Below are 18253 nucleotides of genomic sequence, written 5' to 3'. Positions count from 1 at the left end.
TATGTTGATGATTTCGGTCCTATCTCATTCCTTTATTGTGTTTTCAGTTTTGGTATCACCTATAAAAGGGTGATTTCGTTTTTGGTGTTTCTAGGCTAAAAACTATAAGATAATGTTTTAAATTTCATGGTTTTATGTTCCAACGATTTGGCTTTGCTTTACCTTTAAGTGCTTACTACCAACATGGTTTTCAAAGTATGCATATATCCTTATATATATATATATATATATATATATATATATATATATATATATATATATATATATATATACACAATTGATACCTCTTTTGGTTTTCAAAGTTTTATTATAACAATGTTGTGATGTGGTTTTACATTATACATAGATACACCGTAGACCTTGGTTGATCAATATTTTATGGTTGTCACACTTTTGGTCCTCATGTGATGGTAGGAAGCTACGTGATGGGCTATTCCCGGTTGGCATTGGGAGGCCGCCTTTAGGGGTGAAACTTCTTGGGGGAGCTATTAGTAGAGATGCTAGTTTCATTATAAACTTAGCCATAAAGAGGGCCGAAAACGCCGTGAATTTGATGCGCCTTCTTCCAAAATTGTCTTAACCCTAGAGTGAGATCCTTCTGCTTCGGTCTTGTATGGGTATTACTAAACTTTTCTTTGGGCTTGACGTGCTAATCCATTCACATGGATGATGTGGCATTGTTCTTTGACAATGGGTTGCACGGGGCGATTGAGAACATTATGGTTTGTGGTGGCCCTTTCTTTTGCGACATACAATAGCCAATTGCTTCCCTACCCATTAGGTTTGGTGGTTTGTGTGACAATCGAGATTTCTATCTTGTACAATTCCTTCAACTCAATCAAAGTCAGGCTTGTTTTTTTGCTATCTTTTAGACTTTAAAAAGGTCTGTTTGAGTGTTCTAAGCCTAGTACCTTCAAGAATAAAGTGTTAGGAAATATAATCTAGAGTTCAGTGTTCAGCATACAAGACGGAAAACTCCAAGGATTGGAGTTTACGGTCGTAAACTAAGGTTTACGGCCGTAAAACCTTGGCTGGCCGTGAACTCTTCCCCTCTTATATGATATTCCTTCTTTTTTTCACCACTTTTTCCCACTTTCAACTCAAGAACTTGAGTTGTATCTCAACTATCATCTAATTTTTCACCTTGATCTTCCAAAAATGTAAGTATTCCTTCCTTTGATTAGTTGATACATTGATTTATCTAGTGAAGATCCATGATTTCATCCATGAAATTATCTTTTTGGGTTAGATCTTCAAGTTCATCATCTTTCACCAAGAACACTGTCACACCCCAAAACCAAGAACGGCGGAAACGTTCTGGGGTGGAGGACGTCATGTAATGTATCACAACAATGCAAAGTAGTAAACAAGCAACAACATCATCCATTGCATTAATAATATAAGTTTTAAGTACATGTGAGTTCTTTCATAGTATAAATCTACATAATGACTATTCAAAATAAAAGACGAGTCTTGACTGCTCCGTCTTCACAAAACTTGGTCGTCGTACCTGTCTTATTTGTGTCCTGGGAATACAAGTTATTTTGAAAGCGAGTATCAGCAATAAAGCTGGTGAATTTATAAGTATTTAAGTGACTTTGATTTGTAAATCTGTAAAGAAAGACCTGTAAATGTTTGAATGTAAGTTTGTATCAATGAACATGTTTGTAAGTAATTGTAAATGGTTAAAAACCCTAGAAAATCAAATATTTCCTACTAGTATAAAAAGTAGCCTTCTACCAAGACCCGACTGTTTTGAATGTTTGCTTTTAGAAATCCAATATTGGTCCATAAGTGGGTGGTAGTCTAAAAGTCCCAAAACTGAAATGCAATAGTATTTTTCATGTCTAAAATAGTAGATTTGTATATCTAATAAATCGTTAAGGCAATTGATAACCCCATAAATCAACGTGTTCTTAACACTCCATGTGAGCTTTATAACCATACTAATGACCCAGATGCCTGTAACAACGTTCTTTAGGCGTTGGAAAGTTATGACGTTTGTCACCCCAGGCCTGCCGGCCTAGCTATAGCTAACAGCTTAGGTGTGGGATTGTCAATCCCGTATAGATCTATACACAAGTATCACGCTCCCCGTACAAGGGATTATGGTATATAATACAGGACTTAAAATGCATACTCGAAAGTATGCGGAATGTCTCACAAAATTTAGTATAAAATAGATTTACGTATGAAAATGTCCATTTGTTCTTGTATATGAAAATATTTCTATGATATAGTACTTGTAGTACGTAAAATTTCATGACTAGCTAGTAAACTATCTATGTAATCGTATCTCTTCATATAGTATGTAATGTGTTCGTATTTCATATAGTATGTAATGTATGAGTATAGACTCATGAATGAACTGAATCTTGTGTGATTCCTTGTATTTGGAATAGTAAGTAGTATCTCCTAACTATACCTATTATAGTTACTAGTATTGTACGTGTATAACCAAAGTATGCCTTTGCTACCCGAAGGTACTGAACCAACTGACGGAACTTTTATGTCTATATATGTATACATGATATATGTAACTAATATTTAGACGACATTCGGACGAATAACCGATGCCCTAAGGCCACATCCCAACGAGGAAAAGGAAATAAAGCGAGCTAGCCGTCCTAAGTCCTTTAAACATTACTTATATAACTATGCATATATGGGCATGCATTTTACAATATAAAAGTATAAAAGAAGTTTTGTAATACCTTTGAAAAGATTAATAATGAAGAAATGATGACTTGATGTCAGTTTATAAAACGATTTGAAAGTAGTTTGTTTGATAAGAACAGTTTAAAGTATAAGAAATCCTTTGTTTGAAACACAATTGTAACAGGGTTTAAAAGGAAACACACAATATGTAAGAAAGTTTAATAAGGAGTTTTAACATGTATAAATGCTTGAGAAAGTCATTTGAAGTAATATGTTTGGTAAAACAGCTAAACGTGTAGTATGTCCATTTGTATACTAGTTATAAATCCCATATGATTGATTAATTAACAGAAAGTATAGCAAAATATTGATGTTTTTCGCACGAGGATAATCATATGTTTACTTGTATCCCCCCCCCCCCTCCCGCCCTTAAAAGTGTATAAAAGCATTTATAAAGTATTTGAAAAATATAGTTGTAGGGGTATGAACTCATCTGATAGATTGAAGAAAGCGAGACGAAAACCGAGCAGAACTTCTACTCGAGAAAGCGGATTTCTCAGGATTCTCGGGAATATCAGGAGCGTAAAATGTAACGACCGAAAAATACAACCAATTTAAATTTTTCAAAAACAACCCGATTTTCATTAAATTGTTTACAAAAAGGTTTTCAATACAAATCATTTAGAGTATTCCCAGAATCACATTGCTGCAAAATCATGAGGAGCGGTACGATCGCGCCTTCGCCCGGCCGCAGTCTCCTGAAGAACCTGAAAAACATTAAACCACAACTGTAAGCCCGAAAGCTTAGTGAGATACCCCCAAAATACCAACCACGTATACGCCCTTCCAGGCTATGACCTTCCGATCCAAAACATATTGCCTTCCGGCCCATTACATATAAAACATACATAACATAACAGAACATAGAACAGCCATGCATATCGGGACTACTGTGTGACTGGTCCGCCGTATCGGCCTTCAGTCCATCGGATCCATCCTCCGAGTCTAGTCATGGCCTTCGAGTCTACAGTGTGGTTGGTCCGCCCGCACTGGGCCTTCAACTCACCTAGTCCTCTCTCTGAGTCTACAGTATGACTGGTCCGCCCGCATCGGGCCTTCAGTCGGCCTGGTCCACTCTCCGAGCCTCGGCACATCTGGTCCGCCCTCGTGGGGCCTACAGCCTATCCGGACCGCTCGCTGGGCCTTCGAAATAACCGGTCCGCCCTAGGTATCTTGGCCTACAGCACAAAGCAGGACCCGCCTCAACCCATCTCCCATCCAAACAACCATGTGCACATAACATACAATCATATAACAGTCATAGTCAACAACCGAGTAAGCAGATCACTTAGCATATCATTACCCTAACCAGGTTTCCGACCTAATCGGTCACTAGCATAGCATCACTCTACATATCGGGAAACTGACCTTAACAAGGTCTCCTAGCATGTACCATCCTAGCTACCAGGATGCAGACACATCAAACAGTAACATAATAACCATATCCGAATCTCAATCCAATAAAGGGCCGGCCTTGGTGCCTTAGACCCTGTTGATATAGTGAGGATAACTCACCTCGAAAGCCGGCTGAAAGGATAAGATCCCGCTGCTCCAACCCTGACATGAACTCCTCCACTGAACACCGAAACATTCAATTCATTAAATATCCTTAATTACCAAAATACCCCTGGAAGACAACTGGTCAACCTTGGACAAAGTCAAAGTCAACCCTGACTGACCCTACTCGCCGAGTCAACCCGATGACTCGCTGAGTCCCTATGCTCAGAACTTCCCTCAATCAGTGACCCAACTCGCCGAGTCACCCCAAGACTCGTCGAGTCCAACAACTCTGAGTCCACTCGCACCCAACTCACCGAGTCATCCCTTGACTCACTGATTCTCGACTCAACCAGGAAATATTAGGACTCTTCGACAATACTCGCCGAGTCCAAGAACAGACTCGCCGAGTCTAAGGCTATCTTCAACCTACTCGCCGAGTTGTTCTTCCAACTCGTCGAGTTCCAGGCCATCTTCAAGCAACTCGTCGAGTCCACCCATGTGACTCGCCGAGTCAACCCGGTCTGAATCAATTCAGAAGCACTCCAGGCCATGCAATTGATCCAAAACATAGATCCAACCTCCTACAATCCATCCATCACGTAAAGTGGCAAACTTTACGTGAATCTAAAGAGATCTAGGCCTTATTCACCTTAGAACTAAGGTTTGGGGCATGATAGCTCCATTAACAACACAAGAACAGGGGCTTTAATGCTCTTAAGATCTTCTCCACTCCAGATCTGAGGTAGCAACCTCAGATCCATCCTTCAAACTCAAGATGTCACCCAACTAAGCTTCCCACACAACCCCAAAATGAGAATCTAGGAAAACACAGCCCAAGAACGAAAGTATTACCTCCAAAGAATGCCTCAACAGCAATGAAACTCGAATCCAAGCAAAGCCCTTTGATCCAAGCCTCTTCTCCTTCAAGATTTCTTCAACCCACACCTCTCCAAGCTCCAATTTGCTCAACAATGGTGCTCTCCACGATTTTAGGGTTTCTGGGACTCAAGGGGGGTGATAAAGGAGGCTGTGGAGGAACTTAATGATCTTTATATATGGCTCAACCCCGAGGATTAGGGTTTTCTCCACACAGCACCTACTCGCCGAGTCCATCTGTGGACTCGCCGAGTAGGCCACTTGATACGCGACCAAAGTCGCGACCTGACTCGCCGAGTCCATCCATGAACTCATCGAGTCGCCCTCCGAAACTTACACTTTTATCCCTTCAACTCTACTCTTGCGATTCCGGGATGTTACATAAAACTTCCTTCCAAACTTGAATATGACAACCGGGACTTCGGGATGGCTCCGTGGGTTTAAACGCAGAGCTTCAGCACGAGAAAGAGAAGAAATTAGCAAATAACCCCGGAACCCTCGCACCCTTTATATAGGGTCTGAATCCTTGGATTACGCTGGGCGTACTGAGGCATTACGTTGGGCGTAATCCGGATCAGACTGGTGACTCCTCCTCCTACGGATAATATCGGGTATTTATAATTAAATTTAATATTTTAATTATTTAATAAACTTCAAAAATTCATATCTTCCTCATACGAACTCCGTTTTCTTCTTTATATCCACGCGTAGGTGATACTACGATTTACAACTTTCGTTTAGACTCCGTCGGCTAAATTTGACTTTATTTTTAATATTATATTTTTAATAGGCCGGGACAGGAAAAGTCCGTTAAAATTCCATAACTCCTTCATCTGATGTCCGTTTTTGCCAGACTTTTTACCGTTGTAATACCATTGATGAGATCTTCGATTCTCGTTTAGGTCATGTTGGCAAAAAGCCGCTCGATCTCGATTTCGAGTTTTTAGTTGTCTACTGTTATGTCTGAAACTTCGAAAAATCATAACTTCCTCATATGAAATCAGATTTGGGCATTCTTTTTTATGTATGCTTACGGTTTTGGGATATATAAAACTTTCATTTAGATACCTAAGGCTAAAAATTATTATATTGAAACTTCGCGTTTTACTTCTATCAGTGTTGCCGGTTTTTGCTGTGAATCTCAGATTGGTCATAACTTCTTCGTTATAACTCGGATTTTAGTGTTCTTTATATGCACGAACACCTTGATACGATTCCCACCACTTTATTTAACCCAAATAAGATTTTAGGTAAGTTAAATTTTTTACCTATATTTGACTGGTGTTACATTTCATTGTCTCGAAATATCGGGTTGTCACAAACACACACTTGTTCTTGGGCCGTGAACTACCTATGAACCTCCAAAAGTGTAAGTATCTCTTCTATCTCCTAGTTAGGCTTGATAAACAATTGATTCTAGCCTTGAATCATCATATAGTGCGTGAACATCAAGAGTTTACAGCCGTAAACCCTTGCATGGTCGTAAACCCTTGTGCCGGTGCATGTTTTGGCCTCAAACTCACTTTATGTCCAAACCTAGGACCGTGAACACTTATTGGATGCTAGATAGGACCATAAAGAAACTCTTTGCAAGCTCTTTAAATTAGTGTTCGGCCGTACACTCCATGACCAAAAACTCCCCTTGGCCGTAAACACCATGGCCGTAAACTCCATGGTCGTGAACCCCTTGGTGTGGCTGTAAACTCCCTTTGATGCAATCATATGTGATTGTAACACTTCAATCTAAGTGTTCCCTAGTCCCTAAGGTGGTTTCCTTGCATGATTAGTTGTATATACACTAATTATGTCCATATATGTGTCTTTATATGCTTAATAGGATCCGATTGTTCCCGAGATTCCACTTAGCATTCAACATCCTTTTCCGATATTACAATCAAACCACTCACTACAGGTAAGTTCATACCCCTAATTTACCTTTTAAATGATTTTAAATGCTTTTATGGGGGGAATACAAGTTGAAACATTATAGTTATTATATCAATCACATGTGATTAATAACTATCAAACAGAAGGATTTCTTATACTTCAAAACTATGTTATCAAACAACTATTTCAAAACATTTTATCAAACTCTTTTATATGCTAAAACTCTTTATCAGACTCTTTTAAACATATATATTGTCAAAATCATGTCTATTCAGATATAGTTATATAAATAAGGTTGAAAGGACTTAGGGCTGATAACTCGCTTTATTTCCTGCTCCTTGTTTGGTTGTGGACTTAGGGTATCGGTTATTTGTCTGAATGTCATTTGAATCTTAGTTATATATTGTGTATATATGTATAGACATAAAAGTTCTTACATTAGTTCAATGCCTCTAGGTAACAAAGGTGTACAAACATACTCAGTCATCCAAATAACATTACTAGTAAACTATAATAGGTATAGTTTAGGAGATTACTACTCACTATTTCTACTACAATGAAACATACAAGAGTCAGTTCATACATGATTCAGTTCAAACATACTATAATAAGAAACAGAAAGAACATACTATAACGAGAAACAGAAAGAACATACTATAATGAGAAACAAGGAGGAACATACTATACACTATACAAATAGAACATAATATATACTATACAAAGAGAACATACAATAGACTAGGACAGAGAGAACATACTATACAGATACAAGAATACTATAACATTAATGTGAGCCACTACTTCGTGGCATGGAATCATACTGTTGTGTCACGTTTTGTAACCGGAGTCTCCTGGAGGGAGAGCGTGAATTTGTGTATATATTGGATTGACCATCATACACCTTGCTGCTAGCTATAGTAGGATCTACAGGTCTACAAGTGATGAATGTCATAACATTTCGATGTCTTCGAGCGTCATGTTTTCTACTAGTCGGTCAAGCATGGTTACAATCATATCACATTATACCTTAATTAACAATTGTTTTAAGGTAGTTAGTACAACAGTAGTTACTATATACAATATTACAGTATATTATTATTTTCCCATTGCATTCACTTTGTGATATTCTCACATAAATGGTAATATAAAACTATATGTTGGTAATGATAGTCATACTAGGGAAAAACATTCACTTTTACAAACAAACAACATAAAGAACATTCAGGCCTTGGTAGAAGGCTACATTTCTAGTAGAAAATATAGGATTTTCTAGAGGATACAAACATTTACAAACACTTTTTTCAAGCTTTATACAACATTTGACACTAAATACTTATGAACTCACCAGTTTAAATGCTAGTCCTTTCTTTCAAAATAACTTGTATTCTCAAGCCACCAGTAGACAGGTACAGATGGAAGGTTTTAGAGAAGATGGAGCACTTTCAAGACTCGTCTTTATTTTGATTATTCATTTTTGGTGTCTTATAATTATTGCACAGAACACACTTGTATTGAATTATACTATTAATGCAATGGATGATGTTGTTGCTTGTTTACTATTATGCATTGTTACGATATTGTACATGACGTCCTCCGCCCCCGAATGTTTCCGCTAATTCAGTTTGGGGGCGTGATAGATTGGTATCAGAGTATTGTTTATAGTGAACTGAGTATATCAACCCATAAAAGATAAACAAACTATAAACACATATCTCTCTCTATAAATGAAAGAAACTCACACTTGTTACACAAAATAAACATTGCATATCATATTCAAACTACAACCTGGAAAGAAAATGGAGCACCTGATCATGGTGATTCTATACACTCTACAAATCCATTGCCAAGAAGCCTCTCTACATATTTCCCCAATATATCCATTTCAAGATTCACCTTCAACCCAATTTTCTTCAGTGGAATCACAACTTTTTGTTGTGTATACTCCACCAACAGGAATTTGAAATACTCCTTTTCATCAAGCATATCCACCACCGTCAAACTAGTTCCATCCCCAGCAATGAACCCCTTCGCCATTATAAAATTTAAAATCTCTGGTGACATCTTCGCCTTAATCCACAACGAATCCCCTTCCACCTCCATTGAAACAATCTCACCTGTTCCATCCACATGCCCCTGCAAGAAACATCCACCTATTCGTGTCGATGGTTTCACAGCTCTCTCCAAATTAACAACTGCAACCTTTTCCAATTCGATTAATGAATGTTTCAAGAGCCAACCCGACTTTGAATTTTAATCGCTCGGAGTTGAATTCTGTGACTGTTAAACAAGTGCCATTTACCATTATGTTGCCGCCGAGGTTGACGTCTTCATGGACGATCAGCGAATGGATTTCCATGTCGAATGATTCGTTAGATTCGTCGAAACCTAGTTCCCTGACTTTTCCCATATCTTACATGATTCCGGTGAAGAGGGATGTTATCTAGTATCTTCTGTTGGGTTTTTGGGTAAGTGGTTTTGGTGTCTGCGATTTGAAGATGAGAGATGAAGGGAGTTTAGGTTTGAGATTTGTTAATCTAAGAGAGTTGTAAATTGCATACAAACATAAAAAAAAAATAGAAAAAACATTATATATATATATATATATATATATATATATATATATATATATATATATATATATATATATATATATATATATATATATATATATATGAACGTCATTATAGTCATTTCAATTTTATGAGGAACCAAATTTACGTACAAACATATCCAAAAGCACCACGAATCCAAAAAAGTTGGGGTTTGAACTAAAACCCCAAAAAAATGCATATCACAGGAACATTTTTGCAATTTTGTCGTTTTAGTATTTTTAAACGGCATATAATAATGGATTTTACATTAATGAACATGTGTAATTTCATTTTGGAATATTAACTTTTGTTCATTTATGAACATCAAAGTTTTTGATGATCATTGCCCTTATGCCCTCAATTTGATTTAATGGTGATGCACGTGGTTGTATGTTTAGATCATGTTTTCTGGTTATGCCCTCAATTTGATTTAATGGTGATGTAGGTGGTTATATGTTTAGATCATGTTTTCTGGTTATGTGATGAACCCATATATATATATATATATATATATATATATATATATATATATATATATATATATATATATATATATATATATATATATATATATATATATATATATATATATATATATATATACCCTTAAAGGTATATAAGCTTAGATACACAAACATATCATAATACGTAATTTTCTTTGATATATTTATTATAATGCTCTTAAACTTCAGCCTTAACTTGATTTACTTTTAAGATATTCGAAATTTTACTATTATCTTTCTCTTGAATCACACTTTTTTCTTTGCCGGGGCTTCGGCCTCTTTCCCAAAAAAAAAAAAGAATCACACTTTTTTGTCGAACATCTACTAGGCTATATATATTATAGTTGAAAATGAAAACTATGTAAGAGGAACATAAATGTGTAATTTACAAAAATCTTGAAAGTACATCAAGTTGGAAGTTAAATTATAAGAACATTGGACAATTAAAATATATTATATTATACAAAACGACTTAATATGGTGTGTTTGGGTACCTAAGTTTATATACCCTTAAAGGTATATTCACTTTTCCCTATATATATATATATATATATATATATATATATATATATATATATATATATATATATATATATATATATATATATATATATATATACACAACATTTTTAGAAATAACTTGTGCTATATACAAAAAAATAATAAAAAATAAAAAATAAAAATTAATTTTATTTATATTAAAAAAAATGTTCATCGTGATAAACAATATATTCATGTTAGTAACTATAGAAAAATTGTTAATTATAAATGAGTAAAACATTTGTTAAAGTATATAAAGTGGTTAAAAAAGCAACATCATTGTATTGCAGTTGTATGGATGGTCTAATAACCTGAATATTTAGTACATCAACAGCATACGATGAAAATATAGTTACTTGTTGAAGCAAGCAAATAATGAAACAAGTTAGTTTTGTTAAACAAAAATAATCCTTATTACAACAAAAATAATCCTTATTACAAAAAGGATAAAGGATACACCTAACTACTAAGTAAACAAAATTCTACATCAACCAACACTGCAGTGCACTTCCCATAGTTGGTTGGGTCTGCTAGTGTAAATTATTTGCCGTTAGTTGTCGGAAGCACAATGAATGTGTATTATTTCTGAGTCTTGTTTATCATTTATGTAAATGTAATGAAGGAACAAAATTGATTGTTGGATTAAATAAAATCGGGCTGGCCAGTAGATGTCAAGCAACGATGCCACATGCGGCTGTTTGGGTCGACTGTCCTGGGATAAGATATGACTTGAGGAATAGGAAGGTAGACGTAGTGAGTGTTGCATATGCCCACTGTAATGCCACTATATCCAGCAAATGCACCATGGACCTGTAGCAACAAACCATCAAAAATTATATATATGTACAACTTACAAACAAGGTCAAGGACTGGATGATTGAAAATAAACTAAACTTACAGCATTTTGACCCAGCACAGTGCAGAGGATTCCGTCTGATGCGTTTGCTCGGCAGGCACGGATCATGTATGTAGGATCAATGTATTTCACATCAGCTGGATCCCCAATCTCCTTGAAATATTTTTTTATCTAAAAAAACAAATATCATTTCATCACAGGCTTAGAAATAGCAACATCTACTATCTGACTTTTGCTTCTTCCTGTCCAGTTATATTTATAGCAAAGTCATAGCCAATTTCACTGCTACGATCAAGTAAATTTATTCAAAAAAAAAAATGGATGTAAAGGAGTTTCCAAAGTACCTCCTGTTGTATATGAACGCCAATATCTCCAAGTACAACGTTCCCAGATGCATCCTTAGCATTTGTTTTCTCCACAAAGTTCTATACAAAACAATATTACAAATTGTAAGTTGAGAAATGACAAGGTGTCTGTTTTTACAAATTTTTAAGAGTAAATTACTGAAATCGTCCCTGTGGTTTGGTTAAAATTGCATATTTGGTCCCTAACTTTTATTTTGCACTCGGATCATCCCTGTGGTTTGATTTTGTTGCATTTTTCGTCCCTGTGGTTTGGTCAAAATTGCATGTTTGGTCCCTAACTTTATGTATGTAAGGGACAAAAAACGCAACAAAATCAAACCACAAGGACGAAAAATGCAACAAAATCAAACCACAGGGACGATCCGAGTGCAAAAGAAAAGTTAGGGACCAAACGTGCAATTTTAACCAAACCATAGGAACGATTCAGTAATTTACTCAATTTTTAATCTATTTTCTAAAAACAATATATATACATTTTATTATAATCTTATTTGTTTTTTGTAAATGAAAAACTATAATTAAATTATATGCAGTTAGAACTAACCTGACCGGCTCCCTCTGCTACACAGATGACAGCTGATCCCTTTGTCTCAAGTAGATACTTTAGGTGTTTTAGGACACCATGTGGCCCATGCAACTCAAAGGGTACCTTTAATTTTTGATTAAAAAAAAAATATACATTTTGTGTTAATGACTAGATAAAAAAATAAGTATGTGAAACAATTCAAGCAAAATACCTCAGGAATCAAACATATATCAATCTGGCCACTAGCAAGAGCTGCTTGCATAGCTATAAAACCACTACTACGCCCCATCAATTTTACAATTCCAACACCACGATAAGCACTATGCGCCTGCAAAAAAAAAAAATAATAACAATAAATTATTATGTGTTGTACCCACAGAGGAGAATTTAAAGAAACAATAATATGATGAAATGAAATTAGTACCTCAATGTATGCAGAATTGATGGCTCTTTGTGCTTCCTCTACAGCAGTATCAAAACCAAATGTCTTATCCATCAGCAAAATATCATTATCTATAGTTTTGGGAACCCCGACTACAGCCACCTTTAACCCTCGTTTTATCAACTAACCACAACAAACAATTCAAATGATAATTGAGCAATCTCACCTGATAAACATATATATGCTAAATCATAAAACTGCAAACAGATAGATTCTTAATAACCTACCTCATCGTGTATTGCATTAGCACCTGCATGTGTTCCATTACCACCCAGCACAAAAAGCATGTTGATTCCTCTTTCCTGCCACCAATTCATATGATATCACTCGCAAGTCACACCCTTGACTTAAGTAATTTAATGATAAATGCAAGAAATACCAATATTAAGTATTTGTTTATCATAACATTCTATTTCTACCTACCTACCTATCTACATGTACATGTCTTTCTATTAGTTGTTGTTCTTGGAAAAATCTACCTAATAACATTCTATTTCTACTTGTATTTTTCTTCGGTTGTTAGTTGCTGAGGAGCAAAGATGTAAATGATTAAGTGAAAGTATGTTGCTATATAACTGTAAGTAACAAAGAGAAAATATTTTTAGATGATGAATGAGAAAGAGAAACACCTGCATGCTATCGACAATTTCACTGACATTTGGGCCTCCACGAGAAACTCCTAACAAGCTTCCACCAGAAAGATGGACATTTTGAACAACCTTCCTGGACAACTAACAATCAACAACCAGATTCAGTTATTCACTCATAAACAATCAATGAGAAGGTGGGTGGGTGGTGTCAAATAAGTATATAAGGCATGGAAGGACCATAGTGGTAAAAATAAAAAAATAAAAAAATAGGGAAAATGCATAAACCAAACTCACTGGTATTTCAGATAATTTATTGCCAAATCCACGATATCCAAAAGGGATCCCCACAATCTTTTTCACGCCATAAATCTCCAGGGTGATGACAATCTGTAAAGAATTCAATAATTAAATTGTCTACATGTTACTCAAATCTTCTAAATGCTCTCATTTATATTTCTATAATACCACTCTACTTATTACAAGGAATTGTACCAGTTACAGCATTGTAATTTCAGTTTTCTATACTCTGAAAAATCTAATTGTACAAGTGAAAAATGTTTTATATCTGGATGACAATGCTATAATTGGGTACGATTTTGTAATAGAAAGAAATGATCATACAGTGTTATGAAAAACGGTTAGTGAATCTAGGTTGTCAAATGACATTGTTGTGTTCAAGCCATAGACATTTATTTAAATATCTAAATATTGGTTATTCTAGACAATGTGAATATAATGGATCTTATTATTAACAAATGTTTTTAGGAATGTAACAATGATTTTTCTTTTCATTATAAACGACAACTAGTTCATGTTAGTTTTGGAGGGAATATTATTTTGAATTAGGTTAAAAAATATATATATATATAATATAAAATTTAACTGGGCTAACAATTATCCAGCCACGTAATAGTCTTAAGACAATTGATTAGTTAATTCCCTCCCATTCCCCAACTTAGCTAAAAATATAAAATGAGCATATTTTTAGAAGTGAAAAAATATAAAGAAACCACCTGTCGTATGACATCATTAAGCCCAGGACAGAGTCCGCCACAAGTTATAATTGCAGCCTTCACATCTTCTGGTTTGAAGTATATTTTCTCACGAGGCCCAGCACGGTGAATCCTATGTATCATTTTCACACATCATTTTCTTAATATTTCTAAATACTAAAAAAATATATGACTCTGCATACCTACTTTTAATATCTCTAAAATTATGTTATTCAATTGTATTATGCATTTAAGCAATAAAAAACGATCCTTGAGATGAAATTAGAGTACCTGAATTATTTATAAAATAAGATAACTATTTTTTACCCTCAAGTATATAAAGCTTACAAATAGATGGGTTGCTTTACTCGCCTTTTCAGCAGGATCATTATGATGAAATAAGAGTACTTGAAGATGATTATTTTTTTCTGTTAAGTAAGAATTACAAGTTTTATTTTCTGATCGAAAAGTGATTTCATTTCATTCAATAGTTTTGCATGTTGGATACAGGTTTCACTTGCGCACACCTTTTCAGCATACACCAATTAGCAATTTGAATGACAAGAAAGACAACTGAACATTATATATTTAATATTCAGATGCAAGATTAAATAAGGGATCTTTTCTGCCCCAATATTATACCATGTAATGTATTATGTATGTAACATCCTAAATTTCAGATTCTGTTGTAACAAATGATATTTTGGAAGATGAATATTTATTCAAGGTGTAAGAAATTTATGTGGGGATTAAGAATTTAAAATGATAAACTTAATGGGATATCTTAAGTTTATAGCTGGGGCATGTGAGTGAAAAGGAAGAGAAGATGAAAAGAGTGTTTGAAGTCAGTTTTCTTCATTTCATCAAAAAATATCTCAAAAGTTATATACTTTTGCTCTCAAGATCGAAACTTTAAAGTTAAAGTTCAGAAGACAAATCTAAACCAAAGTCGTGGATCTTGCAAAACGAATTCTCCCAAATTTTAGGTGAACATTCGTTTGACCTGATTTGTTATAAATCTTGCATACATGTAACAGTGTAGAAGAGTAATAAATTCTTAGAGATGTCATTTTATTAGTATTCAGCTCAATAAATGCCAAAGTGACACGTTTATGAAGGGGAATAATTATGAATAGGTCATCGCCTCATCGATTCACCATCGATTCAAAAAAATAAGAGAGAAAATCACCAAATAAGTAGTTCAAATCATTTTATCGGATATGATATGAATGGTGCAAGTGTCACCCTAGAGGCTAGAGGTGATCTGGAATTGGATAAATGATGAAAAATACTTGTTATATGTTTTAGAATGTGTTAGAATGATATGGGGTTTTTAGTTAAAACTTGTTTGGAAACTCAAAAGTGAAAGATTTGGGGACACGTCATTCTTTAACTGATTATGAAATCTTAGCACAACTATTGTGGACTCACTGAATTCTGAGGATATACCTTTGGTAAAAGGATGTGAAAGATAGCAGCATTTGATAGATACAGAGGCATTCTATATATAGGATAGATGAGAATTAAGTGGATGGTATGGTATAATGATTGTTGAGACAATTTTTTTGCTGCAAACAATTACATTTAGAGTTTTGTGGCTGTTATATCATTATCATTGGATGTATTAACCAAAAAATTCCAGGTTGCTTTGCTATCTGTCTTGAGTAAGTAAATAACAAGACAAGGTTTAGTGCTTAGTGCTTACCATTGTTCCACCCATGTACAATTAGGATCAATACACTCAGCCCCAGCAGATGTAGGGGAAGAATACCGAATAACCTGTAATGTCGCCATACAAGTTAATCACTATAAATAAATAAAAAATTGATGATGCATGCTATCTAATGAAGTTAAATGCATCAAATAATAATGTTAATCAAGTCATATCACATAGTTTAAGTGATGTTGTGCTTACATAATATGCCCACTAATTTATGCTAGCAATGACCACAAATTATTCATATTTTAGCATACATAAACTGCATGCAATATATATATTATATACATATGCTTATGGGGAGACACAGATACTTATGATCCATGAACATGATTAGTATGTGGTAACCAACCATCAAAGAGTGTTGTAAGTTGTAAGTTGTAACTCATATACCTTAAGTAGAACTCTATCGTTATTATTGATGTATCCATGCCACTCCTCATCAGAAGGATACCCTTGTGCAAATTCTTCACTCACTGGAGTCCTATATCCCAAAATATAACAAATGAGTGGAGGTGGAGCAAAATTCATATTGCACTTTCAAACAAGTGTCATCTAAATGTCAAGGTTATAAAATAGTATCATATATTGATTGTGTGTGGACTAAGATTAAATCAATCATGTGCTAAGATTAAAGCAATTGTGTATATAATTCATACAAAGTTTTTATACAGCAAATTGGTCCTGAACTACTACTCCCATGGTCTCTCCGTTCCACAAGTGATTTTGAGAGTTTGTGACTCGTGCTTTTCTATTTTAAAATTAAAGATGGATGTCATTAGCATTTTGTTCCAAATTAATCTAGCATTATATACTTCTTTGTAATTCAATGCAGCTATATTTTCATAGTCCAATAAGCTAAAAAATTATTTATCAGTTTTGGAATTATAGTGTAATTCACTGCGTCAATGTAACCCATAAAACTAGTACCCTAAAAAAATGAAAGTGAGGAATCAGGAAATCACTAGTCATAACTAAATTCAATGATGCAGAATCTTGATGCATGAACGATCTGTTTAAGTAGGCGAAAAAGTCATTAGAGGAACTCCTCTACTTCGCCCAAAGGTCATCTTAGCCGGTGCAACAGTAGAAACGGAACTAGGTAACTATAATTCGAATTCAAGGAAAAATGAACTAAACGGATATAAATAAAAAGAGTACAAAAACAATTAACTTTCAAGTACCTCATTCTGAGACAAAAAGTGGAGGGGTATGAAACGGCGTCAGGGAAGAAATCGCGCATGTGAGGGATGTTGAATCGCTTCTCAAAGTCTTCTTCGAATTTCGTTTTCCACTCGGGATCGCTAAAATCGATGGCGGACTTTGAATTCTTCTCCGCAGATGCTACGCAACGAGTTCTCTTGTAAACTCCGATCATGTTTGGTCTCTCTCCGCGACACGGGAAACTTGACCGGATCAATGCATGAAAAGAAGTTCGATCACTGGTTGTCGTCGGAAGAAGCAGCTTGGAGCTGATCGCCGGCGACAACGATCCCATTGTTGAACAGTTGTCGGGACAGAGAAAATGGAGAGATCGCAAGGAAAATGACCTTTGGGCGAAATAGTCAGAGGGGGGTTTTCTTCCGTCTCAGCTTCAGCGTACTCCTAAAAGCCGCTTTCTTTTATTGAACTTGACTCATGGTTGTCGATATCGGAATATAAGTAGGATTGTATCTTCAATATTTAGTTTTCCATTCAAATAGTTGTAGGAAAACAGTTTCTTTTTTGCTTTTCGTTTTTTTCTTTTCAGTTTTTGTTTCCTGTTTTCAGTTTTCATTGAAAAATTTTAAAAATGCTTTTAGTTAAAATTTATTTATTTTTTATTTTCAGTTTTAGAAAATTAGAAAACGTGTTTAGATGTTTATTTTTCTATTGAGTGGGGGAACGGCCGGGCAGTGGTAGTGTCGATGATGGTGACGGTGGTGGTGGTGGTGGTAGCGATGGCAGCGAGGTGGTCGCGATGGTGGTGGTGGTGACAATTGTGGCAGTAGTGGTGATGGCGACGGTGGTAGTGCTGGTGATGGGGTAGTGGTGGTGGTGATGGTGATGGTATGTCGGTGATTGTGATAGTGGTGTTGGGTGTGTATGTGTTTATAGGTGTGAGCTTGTGTATGTGTGTGTGCCCGTTTATAGGTGTGGGTCTGTGTGTT

The 18253-nt window shown here is 35.3% G+C and overlaps 1 protein-coding gene and 1 pseudogene across 1 annotated transcript; both read right to left on the bottom strand.

The window, feature by feature from the left end:
- Positions 1–8542: 8542 nt before the first annotated feature.
- On the bottom strand, positions 8543–9538 carry LOC145045508 (uncharacterized; annotated as a pseudogene).
- A 1450-nt stretch (positions 9539–10988) lies between these two features.
- On the bottom strand, positions 10989–17741 carry LOC144996992 (ATP-dependent 6-phosphofructokinase 5, chloroplastic-like). The gene is made up of 13 exons (XM_078956806.1): positions 17288–17741; positions 16497–16587; positions 16092–16165; positions 14408–14519; positions 13689–13781; positions 13434–13535; positions 13032–13106; positions 12787–12927; positions 12574–12690; positions 12381–12485; positions 11816–11896; positions 11514–11642; positions 10989–11425 (listed from the first exon to the last, which is right to left on the bottom strand). The coding sequence occupies exons 1-13, from the start codon at positions 17599–17601 to the stop codon at positions 11258–11260; spliced, it is 1602 nt and encodes a 533-aa protein (XP_078812932.1). The 5' UTR covers positions 17602–17741; the 3' UTR covers positions 10989–11257.
- Between the last annotated feature and the right edge of the window lie 512 nt (positions 17742–18253).

This window comes from Lactuca saligna, chromosome 5, assembly GCF_052625555.1.
Source record: "Lactuca saligna cultivar CGN05327 chromosome 5, ASM5262555v1, whole genome shotgun sequence".
Classification (NCBI taxonomy): Eukaryota; Viridiplantae; Streptophyta; class Magnoliopsida; order Asterales; family Asteraceae; genus Lactuca; species Lactuca saligna.
This window is presented reverse-complemented; position numbering and strand designations above follow the sequence as displayed.